This window comes from Tamandua tetradactyla, chromosome 1, assembly GCF_023851605.1.
Source record: "Tamandua tetradactyla isolate mTamTet1 chromosome 1, mTamTet1.pri, whole genome shotgun sequence".
Classification (NCBI taxonomy): Eukaryota; Metazoa; Chordata; class Mammalia; order Pilosa; family Myrmecophagidae; genus Tamandua; species Tamandua tetradactyla.
In genome coordinates this window covers 36,236,715-36,249,441 of record NC_135327.1, presented here as the reverse complement: position 1 = coordinate 36,249,441, position 12,727 = coordinate 36,236,715, and the positions used below count along the sequence as shown (strand labels likewise).

The 12,727-nt window shown below is 49.4% G+C and overlaps 1 protein-coding gene across 1 annotated transcript; it reads right to left on the bottom strand.

The window, feature by feature from the left end:
- Window positions 1–7,719: 7,719 nt before the first annotated feature.
- On the bottom strand, window positions 7,720–11,202 carry LOC143644833 (cystatin-C-like). The gene is made up of 3 exons (XM_077114333.1): window positions 10,915–11,202; window positions 9,129–9,242; window positions 7,720–8,099 (listed from the first exon to the last, which is right to left on the bottom strand). The coding sequence occupies exons 1-3, from the start codon at window positions 11,152–11,154 to the stop codon at window positions 8,016–8,018; spliced, it is 438 nt and encodes a 145-aa protein (XP_076970448.1). The 5' UTR covers window positions 11,155–11,202; the 3' UTR covers window positions 7,720–8,015.
- Window positions 11,203–12,727: the final 1,525 nt, after the last annotated feature.

The following is a 12,727-nucleotide window of genomic DNA, read 5'->3' as shown; positions in this document are numbered from 1 at the left end:
CAGCTCCACCCTGGCCCCTTCAGATATACTTGTGCTTCCCCTGAATCCATGCACCCTGCCCACCTTACACAACTTTTAATGGAATACAATGGCCATGAACACATCCTGAGACTATCACCTTGGCCAAGAAACAAACCTCATGGGCGCCAGGAGCCACTGGTACCCATCCAGGCTGGTCCTGCCCCACTCCCAGAGGGAACCCAACTGTAACTGGCAGGTAGAACCTTAGTACCATCAGACTTTACACCGCAGGCATCTCCCAGGGTGTGTGGGCTCTGGGATCCACCGCTTTGGTTCAACATTATGTCTGAGAGGTTCTCTGTGCCATTACAGGTTTTATGGGTTGTTCATTTTTATTGCTGCATGACACAGATGCCAATTTATCTATCTGTTTTACTTTGGCTGAGCATTGGAAGCTTCCCTGGTTGGGCACTGGAAGCTTCCCTGGTTTCAGACAGTTTCAGTGACTCTGCTTCTGGCCACTAGTATGTGCTAGTTGCCATTTTGCTGGCATCTTCGAATCCTGATTCTGGCTGTTCTTTGGCCCTGGGACCAGGTCTGGGCAGAGGTGACGTGCATCTCTGCAGACCCCGCCTCTCTAGGGCCCAGAGTCCCCCCACAGCCCAGCTCGGACACCAGCAGCCGGCCCGCCCCACCCCTGCTGACCACTGTGTGGCTCCGGGCAGGATCTGCATTTCTAGCTGAGCTAGCTGCCAGCCCCAGGACACTCTGAACTTTGTAGAGCTGGAAGGAACTTTGGTGTCCATTTCCCAAAGTCTCAAAGGTGGGGACAGAAGCCCCAGGCAGAGGCCTGCAGGTTTTTTTTTTTTTTTTCCCCAGGTTTCATTTCTGAGTTTAATTTTGTGTTATTTTTACAATCCTCAGCAGCTGGGTTTGCTAAGGGAATTCTAGGGCAAAGCCCAAGTCAGTCCATCCTCGGGACTCAACAGGTGACAAAAGACATGTGACCCCGTGAGCTGGAGGTGTGCACGCATGTGCAAACGGGAAGGAAAAGCCCAAACAGACTAGACCGGCAGGGGCGTGTTTCTCACAGCAGACAAAGGTTTTGACAAACGCTGACATTTTACAGTGTAAACAGAGGAGACAGTGCTGGACAAGTCCAAAGGCGGGCGGCCAGGTCCAGAGTGTGAGTCACCCTGAGGCTGTCCCTCCACAGCCGAGGCCACGGGGAAGAAAAACTGTCTCCCTTCACGAGAGTCCTAGAATCTGGTCGCCATCCTCTCCTCAATCACAACACAGAAAGTGATCATCTGCTAAAATGCAGGTCACAAACCAAAATATTTTTATAAAATGAGAAATGAGAAGGGAGCTCATTAAGTACATTTGCTTTCTTTTGTTCCTATATGGAAACACGCAGTAACCAGCATTACAGTGATTGCCGCAGTTCCTTAAAAGGGATGGAGATACCATACTTTTAGCACCATTTATGTGAAAATAGATCATTTTTAATATATAAATGAAAGCCCCTAAAATATTCACAAAAAATGATTTTGAAGCTCAGAGTTATACTCAGCCATCCCTATTAGTAGGAAAGTGACAGCAAAGACTGGCATTTCCAGCCTCTTGGCTTTTCCCATTATTTCTCGTATTATTCCTGTTTTGGCTATCTCATTCCTGACCCAAATTTACACCCAAGAAATCAATGTGATTAACTGAGAAAAAACTCAGTCAACGTTTCCCTCCATTAATAGCCCTGGTTATTAATGAGCATTTAAAACGTGTTAATATACAGATAACCATAGAGCCTGGGAACAGATACACATGATAAATGTATAATAGTTTATTGATATTGTATTTCAGTAAAATTAATATATTTTGACTTTATGACCACCCTATATATTTTAATTATAATCAATTTACCACAAAAAAAAGGAAAAACAAGTAGGACAGCTCGTCTCTATCCTCCCAGAATGTTGTGTGTCCCCTGCAGTGTGAATCCACGTACATTAAGAAAGTTTTCAGGCACACACGCACACACACACATACACACAAGCCCACTATTAATGACTTCTAGGAGAAGCCAAGGGTGACGGGCAGCTGAACCTGTTTCGTTTTGTTTCCTGACTCAAAGTTATTAAGTGAATTCTAGCTGCATCTTCTTGGTGGGGTGATTAGCCCAAATACGAGCAGGTCACTGGACTGACATCCCTGGCTGTGTCAGAGCTGAGGCCTGCCCTGCCATTCCAAAAGTGCCTCGAGCCCCAGAGTAAATCACACTCACCCACTGTCTGCAACAGCTGAGATGTACAGGGCAGGCTCTGTGCAAGCACCTGACGTCCCGTCACTTCCTCACTTCAGAAGCCAGGACACTCAGAAGGGTAAGCGCTGGCCTCAGGTGCCTCGGCCCATTTGGGAGGAACTGAGAGCACAGCTCTGTCTGACCCTCAGTCAGCACTGACTGCATTTAAAAAAATTTTTTTTATTAATTAAAAAAATTAACAACAAACAAACAAAAATAATAACGTATCATTCCATTCTACATATACAATTAGCAATTCTCAGTATTATCACATGGTTGCATATTCATCATTTCTTAGAACATTTGCATCGATTTAGAAAAAGAAATAAAAAGACAACAGGAAAAAATAAAACGATAACAGAAAAAAAAGATTGTACATACCATACCCCTTACCCCTCACCCTCATTTATCACTAGCATTTCAAACTAAATTTATTTTAACATTTGTTCCCCCTATTATTTATTTTTATTCCATATGTTCTACTCATCTGTTGATATGGTAGATAAAAGGAGCATCAGACACAAGGTTTTCACATTCACAGAGTGACTGCATTATTTACAGTCCATGAAGACAGAAGAGCCAAGCCTGTTGCCGTCCATTTTCTGTTTCTATTGCCATTACCACAAATTTAGGGGCTTAACAGCATGCATTTGTTATCTCAATTTCGGGGTTTCAGGACTCCAGGGATGGCTGGCTGGGTTGTCTCATCTGCTTGGGGTCTCACAGGCTGCAATTCAGGCGTCAGCCAGAGCTGTGGGCTTAGGCCCGACTGGGGATGGCTGGCGGCATTTGGTTTGTGGCACCCTGGAGCATGGAGGGCCTCGCTTCTTGCTGGCTGGGGCTGGAGGCTGGCCTCGATGTCCTGCCACAAGGGTCTCTCCTTAGGCCTCTCGCAGTCAAGCAGCCACTTCATCAAAGCCAGTAAGACAGAACTGACAGCCTTGCACCTTTGCTGTGTTTGAGAATTAGAAGCGGGTCAGAGGTCTTGCTTGCTCTTCAGAAGGTGGGTTACCTGAGGACAAGGACACTCTGTGTCCAAGGGGGCCACCTCAAGGCCTCTGGCGCAGCTGCCCTCTCCACGATCCTGTGGCTTCCAAAAGGAAATGACAGTATTGGGGATGACCCATGTCCTTTGGAAGGGATATCAGCAGAGGTCAGAGAGACCCCGTAGCACTGCCCAGGGCCTATGGCCACTCGTACAACATCTGTCCCCAAGCCTTTGCTTTTGTTTAGAAATTGAAAAATGGTTACTTCTTCCAAATGCCATGTTTGGTTTAATTATCATAGTTTTACGCTTTAATTGTAACTACTATGAACCACCTTTTTGGGTTTCAAACAGTTATATGACCCTAGAGCAGTGACTTGCTTTCAGTGTGGGCTTCCTCTGGTGACCACAGGCTTTGTGGGGCCAGGAAGCAGCCCTCCCCCAGAACTGCAGAATCTCCAGGCCATCAGCTCCCAACAGCATCCTGCAGCCTGGTTCCACCTCCGGCCTGGCCATCTGGGTTCTTTAAAGCTAAGTGATTCCATAGTGCAACCAGAGACAGAGCCATGGCAAAAGTGAGTATGGATTCACCAGATCAGAGAAGAACAGCTGGGAAGGTTAAAGGCATCCAGCTGATCGGGGCAGGTAGGGTCCAAGCATGGGGACTTTACAGCTCCCCAGGTGATGCTGACATTAACAAGGGCTAATGACATTGACCTCATGGGTCAAAAGAAGGTGTTTGTCACACAATCACCAAGTATCCAGGTGGGCTTTCTCCTGCCCACCCTTTATTCTTAAGCACGGCTGGGAGACCTGTCTCTTCCTTTGCCCTCTTGTGCTGCTTTTCTCAGGTCCTCTGAAGCTGTTCCCTCTCCTCCCAGCTGCCATCTTTTGATCCTTGAAGGAGGCCTGGCCCTTCCCCAGTTTGCTTCAGGAGAGCTGTTCATTGTCTTTTTTTTTTTAATTAGAGAAGTTGTAGGTTTACAGGAAAATCATGCATAAAATCATCCATATACCACTCTATTATTAACACCTTGCATTAATGTGGTGCATTTGTTACCATTCATAAAATAACATTATTATAATTTTTCTATTAATTATAGTTCATCATGCACAACAGGGTTCACTGCACTGTTTTAAAAAACATTTTGGTACTCTTTTTAAAATTTTTGTTTTAGTAATTTATATATCAACTAAAATTTCCCCTTTTAACCACATTCAAATATATAATTCAGTGCTGCTAATTACATCCACAATATCATGCTACCCTCCCCACCATCTATTACCAAAACTTGGGTTTCTTCCTTTTTAAATAATTTTTAATTTATTTTTAATTTTCTCTCCTAGAGCAACTGTAAGTTTACAGAAAAATCAAGTAGAAAGTACAGTGCTCCCATATCCCCTCCCCCTCAAACACAGTTTACCCTATTATTAGTATTTTGCATTCTCATGGAACATTTGTTACAAATGATGAATGAATATTATTACAATTATATTATTAACTAAAGTCCATACTTTATGTTAAGATTTGCTCCTTGTCTGATAGAATTTCTATGCTTTTTAAAATTTTAAATACACATATAAAATGTACAAATACTTGTATAATATACATGCTACATAGAATTTCCCATTTTAACCTCTTTCAAGTGTACAGTTCAGTGTGTTCATTAGCTTCACAACAGGTGTTGATTTGGACCCCTGCAGGTGTGCCTGGAAGGACACAGGTGCTTCCATCTGTCCCCACTAGTGGGAGTCATCCACTACACCTGACCACAGGGGGGTGGGGGTGGGGGGAAGGGCAGGACCAGAAGATCTGGGCTCCAGGCCGGCACTCCCCCCACTGACCTTGTGAACCCTGCTCAGGGTCTCAGTTTCCTCACCTGCAGAGGGAGTGAGTGATATCGTCTACGTGTGCTTTATTCTCGGATTTACATGGGATCCAGATGATAGCACATCACTCTCTCTCTCAAAAGCCGTGAAGTAGCATGTGGGTGACTTCTTCGTACTCCGACATCCAGCAGTTTTGGCCTCTCGGTGAGACAGGCTACTCTGAGTTATCTCGTTAGCTCAGGATGTCCGAGAACCAGATGTGGGCAGATGAGTGAAACAAGCGAAAGACCCAGCTTGAATTCTGGGACTGCTACACTGAGAGCAGAATTCAGGCAGGCAGACAGGGAAAGAATCTGCTGCGGTGCTGCAGTGCCGAGGCTGTGCCACCTGCACGAGCAGCCACCTAACCGGGGCTTAAAGGCCAGAACGGTGCAACTATGCCACGCGTGCCAGGAAAATCTCCCTGGATCTGCCACTAGGAAGGCGCCACCGTGTGGGATCGAGCCCTCTTATGCAGATTTTCCTACGTGGGAAAACAGATCGACCCAAAACATGCATACAGCTGCCGTGCCTGGCAGCTATAATCCTTTGAGTAAAGACCCAAACACAATCCACAAAAATCCCCTTTGTTCTGTTTTCTTAGGTCTTCATTTGAAGAATGTGAATGCCACAGATCTGGTCTGTCCTAATGGTAGCACCCAAAGCCACGTGTGGCTGCTGAGTGCTTGCAATGTGGCTGGTCTGAACTGAGGTGTGCTGAGAGTGTAAATACTCAGGCATTTCAAAGGCTTGGTACATGAAATGTGGTGAAATATCTCACCAATAAATGCTTTTAAATTGATAACGTACTGGAATGATAACATCTGGATACACTGAGTTAAAATATAATTGATTTCACCACAATTATTCTAAAACTACTATCAACTTGCTATGGTTTCCCCTCAGCCTAGCACAGCATCTTGCACAGAGATGCTGAGTAAATAATGTGTTCCAGGTTGTTGTGGTGAAATCATTATTTTTGGCTTATGCTCTACCAAATCTTTTTTTTTTTTTAAACCAGTAATGCCTGCAATGGATTAAGGAATTTAGTTAACTAGGGTAACAGATTTAGCAGGCAGTTTCACTAAGCAGAGGCCTGAGCCCAAGCTTAAGGAGAATTTCCCTGGGCCACTGCTAGGTAAGTGGACTAAAGAGCCTCATCCACCCATGGACCTATGAAGCTCTGCCTTCACTTAGCACAGAATGTTCCCTGCCTGACCTTTGCTGGAGCCTCGAACCTCAAACCATCCACTTAAACAAAACCCCATATGCAGACCGGATGGGGGGGGGGATGGGGAAGGGGCAGGGCCAGTACAGGTCCAAACCTCACCGCAGGCGGTCTCTTGAGCAGGGCTTCGCTTCTCTAACCCAGGGTCCTTTCGTCAAGTGAGGTGTGCCTAGAGAGGGCTCAGCATCAAAGGGTGGTGATGGAGACTGAACGCCACCAGGCAGGGGCCAGCACTAGCAGCCCTCACCTGCCTGGCAGCCTAGAGGGGCGCCGGGAGGGAAGGTCTCCCACACATGCTTCCTGGGGCTCTTTGATCCTCCTCTGCTCTCCTAGAGCAGCGCCCAGGATAGGGAGCTGGCTCTGTGGAATCCCTTCTGGCTTCAGGGCTCATGGCAGGGGTACCTGGAGCTTCCTCAAGTGTAGTGCTTTGGGGAAGGTTCCCAGCAGTGCCAGCCCCTGAGAAAGTCCTCACTTCTCTGGGATAAGATAACTGAGAACATTGCAGGGAGGTTGTGTAGGTGTGTGTTGAGTTGTCTTCTTTTAAGGACTCTGCCTTCCCTATTTGGGATGTTAAAATCCACTGTTGGGTGGAGCAATGGTGATATTACCAGCTATCTTTATTAAAAAGTCCGTGGTAGAAAAAGGAAGCCCAATGTATGCCAATTCCACTATGGTATTTCTTTACCCTTCTGCATTCCCTCTGGGAAGCTTTGCGGGAGGAACTTTTTTGAAGCCAGAGGGCTGGTGGGAGGACCCAGGGGTGAAAACCCTCCCGGGGACAACATCCCAGTCTCTGGTGGGGCACTGCTCTCAGCCTTTATTTTGCCTGACCTTGATTTTGATCGCTCTTTTCCCTAATTAGTTGCACATACCCACATACTTTAAGGCCAGTCTTCATCTCATTGAGGCCTAAAGTCTTTTATAGAAGGAAAGACACAAATCACCAGTTTCTAGGGAACTGGATTAGGGGGAGTCAGTCCCAAGTGTCTGATAACTTGGGCATCCTGAGGACATCTGTCTCCCTGAGCGCATCACTGGGAACTAGCCCTGACTGGGGCACCACCATACTGCCCCTCCCTCATGGTCCAGCCCCCTCCCCGCCTCACAGCTTCTCTTTTTAAATGCAGCCAGTTCTCCATCCTTCCCCTCCCTCCTCTATCACCAGCTGCCTCTGCATCCAGCCTGCGGAGCTCAGGCCTGCTTGACTGTTTTACCTGCCTTGGATTCACTTCCCAGGCCATAGAACAACGTGGCCCAGGCAGTTCTTTGCGGCCTCAGCTGCCTTCAAGAAACCAGCAGGACAGAAAGCCCTTCAAAAAATAACAGCCGAGTTCCTTCTTATGCCACCATCCAGAAGACAGTAAACAACTCAAGAAGTAACTTCTGTTGCATTTTTATTGAGTCAAGTAAGAGTAGGACTGTGTACCCCATGCAGGGGGCATTTGGAAAGAAAGGAAAAGAAAGCAACAAGGTTAGAGCCATTCGGCTGCCCTGAAACTACTGGAGAAGCCTTTATTTTTCTCTCAGAGCCTGTGGAATCCACCAGGGTGGGGCTCAGCAATCTAAGGGCAAAGCTGCAGATGCCCCGAGGGGAACATTGCTCTAAAAGGGGGTGGGGTGGGGGCGGTGGCAAGAAGAGGCGGTCAGCAGCGCTGCAAGTAACCCAGGCCTCTCTATGCTTCTTTGCAGCTGAACTTCGTTAGAGAGGTTGTGTTCATCCAAGGAACAGTGTAAACCTGGAAAGAGCAGTGGCTTTTCTGCAAAAGGGGAAAGACGGACAGTCAGTGAGGGCTATGGTTAAAAGGAAGATTCTCAGAATGCAGGATGAGGAAAGTGAAGGTGGGTCATGGCCCCTACCCAAGTCCCAGAACACTGGGTGGGAATCTGCAGTGTTCTTTCTTCTCCTGCCTCCCTTCCCATTACATAAGTGCTTAGGTAGCCACCTCCCTGCTCCCCGCAGGAAATTCCCCTGCTCCAGCTGCCCCCTCCCGGCCCCCCTGTGCAGGCCTCTTTAGGAAGTAGCGTGTACCGAGCGTGGAAGCCAGCATTTCCACAAGGCCAGAGCGGCCCTTGCCCCCCAAGTGCCAGCCCCTCCAGTGCCTGGGTCAGTATTAAGGAAGGTTCAGAGGGAAGAACCCAGAATGGTGAACTGGAATCAGGACAAGACCTTTGCTCAAAGGAGGAAGGGAGTGTGTAAGGGAGACAAGAGGGAAGTGCAGGCCTCCTCCAGGGTCCTCTCCAGGACCACACAAAGCCACAGGGAGGTGTTGGTGTGCACAGAACAGGGCCTCGCCAGAGAGCGCAGGCTGCCCATGGGTTCACAAAGACCCTCTAATCCGTTTAGTGTGACTGGGTGCTGTTGGCAGTGCTGATGAGGCTGGGATTAAACAACCCTTTCTGGAAGGGGGGAAGGGGAGGCGGCTTTGCTTGGTAGGGATGGAGTGTTTGTAAAAAAATAAAAAAAGAAAAGATCACAGTATAGCCCTGCTGGGATGTTTCATGTGCCTGTGGCAATCATCCACAAATTGCACTGAATTTTAAATAACAACAAAAACCAGCCCCTTTTCTCTCTGCAGGAACCATCCCAAGCAGCTGTTTTCTCCAGGCCAGTGGCCAATACCTGAAAAGCATAAGGTGTTTTCCTAACAGTGCCCCAATTCAAAAGCTTGTAATGACCTTGTAAACTCAAATTACACAGAAGCACATCCGCAGCGCCCCCTCCCCCCCACCCCCGACATGGGCATGAACCCCCACCCTCACCGCCGCCCCTGACACCCTGCCCGTACCTTACTGAGCTGCCCCTCTTCATGGAAGGGACAGGTAGCCAGGTTGGGCTGGGACTTGGTACATGTGGTTCGTCCAATCAGCACGTCCATGAAGTAGTTCACTCCGGACACAATCTGTGCACACCAAAGGGCAGAAGGCACTGATGACAACAGCCTGCCTCCGTTTTATATACACAGTTGGCTCACTGCTGAGTGAGAAGTTGTAACTGCATTTCCCTGGCGGCCTTTGGGCCAGCACTCAGGAGCAGTCAACACTGCCACCCACAAAACACACAGGCCACCGGCTTTCTGGCTCCTGCACGGCTGGCCGGCGTCTCCTGCCCTCACATGGAACTCCTGACAGTGCAAGTTGAATGGCTACAAGGTGGACCATGTAGCCAAGAAGAAAAACGGCAGGGCCTAGAAACCTGTTAGCTGGAAGGCACAGTTCCCAAACAGACAGATAAACAGCCCCAGGAGCACTGGGCAAAGGCTAGGGCTTAAAGTGTGGACTCTATACCCCAGGCAAAGTCTTTTTAAACTCTGTTAACTCCAGCCCAGGAGGTGGAAGTTTCCACCTATTTTAGGAAGACTAGCACTTGATGGTTACATTAAAGGTAAATTCCAGCTACCAGTCCAAATAGACTTTCATCTCCTCCCATTACCCCAGATGGATCTACTTCCTCCTTTAGTATCTGGGGATGAGAGGCTCAGTGCACATGAACCTGTCCTCTAGGGCCTATTTTTTCCAACTGTTCCTGTGAGTCTGAAATTAGGCAAAAAGACTACCCTGGAGCACTTAAATTTCAAATGTTACTTTTGATAGGAATATTTCTAATGTCTGCCACCCATCCCTATGTCTGACATATTCTAATCTTTTCCTCCTACAGAGCACCTCCACTCTCCCCCTGTCCATCAGAGCACTGGTGAAGAAGCACTGGAGGGAGAAGTCAGCTTCTAGCACTGGGGCCTGGGGTCAGCCTGGTCTTGGCCCGTCTTCTGAATTTTCAAGAGGAGGTGGAAACGAACTCTAAATGATAGGATCCACTATATATTCTTTATTGTGTTGCTATGTACCGCTCTGGAAATAGGATATCTGAATTCTAGCCTCACCTTAAGGACAAGATCAAGTTCTAGCGTCGTTCCCTGACGCTGCCCCCCTGCCCCCAATCCTCCCAGCACGGCTCCGGGTGACTGCACATCTTATCTGGCCAGAGGACAGCAGGTTGGCACGTCAGGGGGTGGGTGTCCACCCTCTAAGCTATTTGCGATTGTTTTGTAAGTCTGAAGTTCTGTCAAAATAAAACACTAAAAGGGATAAAGAATGCTTAAGACATCATTCGGTGGCAGAGTTTGGACGACAGCTAGGCGTTTTCCCTTTTCCCGTGGTCATACTCAGCACCTATCTCGCGCGCGTGCGTGCGTGCGTGTGTGTGTGTGTGTGTGTGTGTGTGTGTGTGTGTGTGTGGCCGTCAAGAAGAGGCGGGGGAAAGGGCGGGGCCTAGACAACAGCACGGGCACCGCCCCCTTCCCCCCGCCAGGCTAATTCGGCCGCGGGCGTAGTGCCCGGAGGCCAGCGCCCATCCCGGGGGCGACTGGTGCAGCGCCCCGCGCTGGTGACCGTGGCCCTCTGTGGCCCCCGACGGCCCCCTCCGGACCCGCGGCTGCGAGCCGGGCGCGTCCCCGGGACCCCAGGGAGGGGCCGCCGGGCAAGCCGCCGCTTCGGTTTGGCGCTGACGGGGGATTGGGGGCCTGGGGGTCTGGAGGTCTGGGAGCCCGGGAGCCGAGACGGTGGAGCTGGACGCACCTGCTTGCGGACGCGCACCACCTGCACCACACGGCTGTGGTACTTGTCGTTGCTCGCCTTGTTGTACTCGCTAAGGGCGAAGTCCAGCGCTTGCTGCACGCCCTCTTCGTTGGCGTTGGCTTCCACGGGGCCGCCCACGAGGCGCGGCGGCTTGCCCGGGCCAGAGGCCGCAGCGCTTACGGTCATGGCCAGGGCCAGCGCGGCCAGCAGGAGCAGCGCGGAGCGAACTAGTGAAGCCATCGTCGCCGGGACCTGGAGTCCGCTCTGGCCCTGCGGGCCGCCGCGCCTTTATGCTCCGGATGCCCCGCCTTCGGGACCGCCTTTTCCTGGGCGGTCACCCCCTCGGTTCCCAGCCCTTCTCCCAGACCGCCCTTCTCCCGGACCCGCCCTTCTCCACGGCTTGGTGCCTCCCTCCCGGTCCCGGTGTCCTCCTCCCCCATCCCTGTCCCTCCTCCCGGGCCCGCCCTCCTCTGGCCCGGTGGCCTCCCTCCCCAGCCGGATACCCTCCCAAGCCCGGTATCCTTCACCGCCCGCCACTCTTCCGAAGCCCTGGTCTCCCTGAGCGCTAGCAAAGCCGGCTCTCCTGGGTCCCACGAAAGGCGCCCCCTTCTGTGTGCCAGGCAGAGCCGTGTAAACTCCGAACTTGGCCTCCGCTTCCTGGGGTCCTTCCGCCGTCACTAGTATTGGAGGCGCTGGATTGACTAATAGGAATCTCTTGGAGCAGTACGCTATTTCAGAGGCTGGGGGAGGCCCCGGCTGCGCCCTGTTTTGGAGAAGTTTTGCCAAACCCAAGTGAATTGGCCTTTATTTGGGAAAAGCGTCACCAGGTTTTCATTTTCACAGTATGCTCTGATTCGTTTATATATTCAATCAACAAACATTTCTTGGGCTTCTTCCTCGGTGGGTCAGTCTAAGGCCTGGGTGAGTAAGAGGGGAGCTTGACTATGTAGAGAAACACTGCCCAATTTTAAGATGTAAAGAGCCCCATTAAAGAATGTGAAAAGAAAGAGGTGAAAGTAGTTTTAATAATATATTTTATTTAACCACATAGATCTAAACTATTATTTCACCCTGTCATCAGTGTACAAACAGTTACTAATGAGATGTTTTGCATTCTTGTGTGTGTGTGTGTGTGTGTGTGTTCACTAGGTCTTTGGAATCCATTGTGAACTTACACTCTCAACGGGTGTCAATTCAAACTGACCCCATGTGAAGTGCTCCACAGCCAAAGGTGATTCTGTATTTAGATCAGGAAGTGATAGGCCTCTTGCAGAAGTAAAATAGGGTGATGGACAGGGATTCGATGCCAGGGGACACTGGTCAGGGAGGCTCCCTTGAGGAACCTTTTACTTCAAACCTAGAGCACTAGAAATCCCACCAAGACCAGGGAGAGGGCTCAGGGCAAAGGAAAGAGCTGTGCAAAGGCCCTGAGGTAGGCTGCATCTCCTGCTGGCAGCCAAGTGGTCAATATGCTGTGAGGTTCAAAGACAGAAGAGGGCAGGGACACCTCCACCAGCTTGTGAGCAGGGAACAGAGAAGAGGACAAAGGAACATGGCAGCTGAGTAAATAAACACCAAAAGGCACTCTCTGCTCCTGCTTTCTCTGCCTCAGGGAATCTTATCGCCACCCTTGGTACTCTGTTTTCTGCTCCAAAAACTTATCTGAGTTTAAAAAATAAAAAATAAAACTGCTTTAATGAAATCATTTTTGTGTCCAGACTGAGGAATTTTAACAAATGTATATAACAGCATTACAATTGCATCAAATCTAGAACATTTCCCACACCCCAGAAGCCTTCCTCTTGTGCCTTTC

Coding starts and splice junctions, on each gene's coding strand:
- LOC143644833 (XM_077114333.1), bottom strand. CDS start 11,154: ATGGCTTCACTAGTTCGCTCCGCGCTGCTCCTGCTGGCCGCGCTGGCC. Junction 9,243..10,914: donor TGGTGCGCGTCCGCAAGCAG/GTGCGTCCAGCT, acceptor TGGTGTGCACAG/ATTGTGTCCGGAGTGAACTA. Junction 8,100..9,128: donor AAGAGGGGCAGCTCAGTAAG/GTACGGGCAGGG, acceptor CCCCTTTTGCAG/AAAAGCCACTGCTCTTTCCA.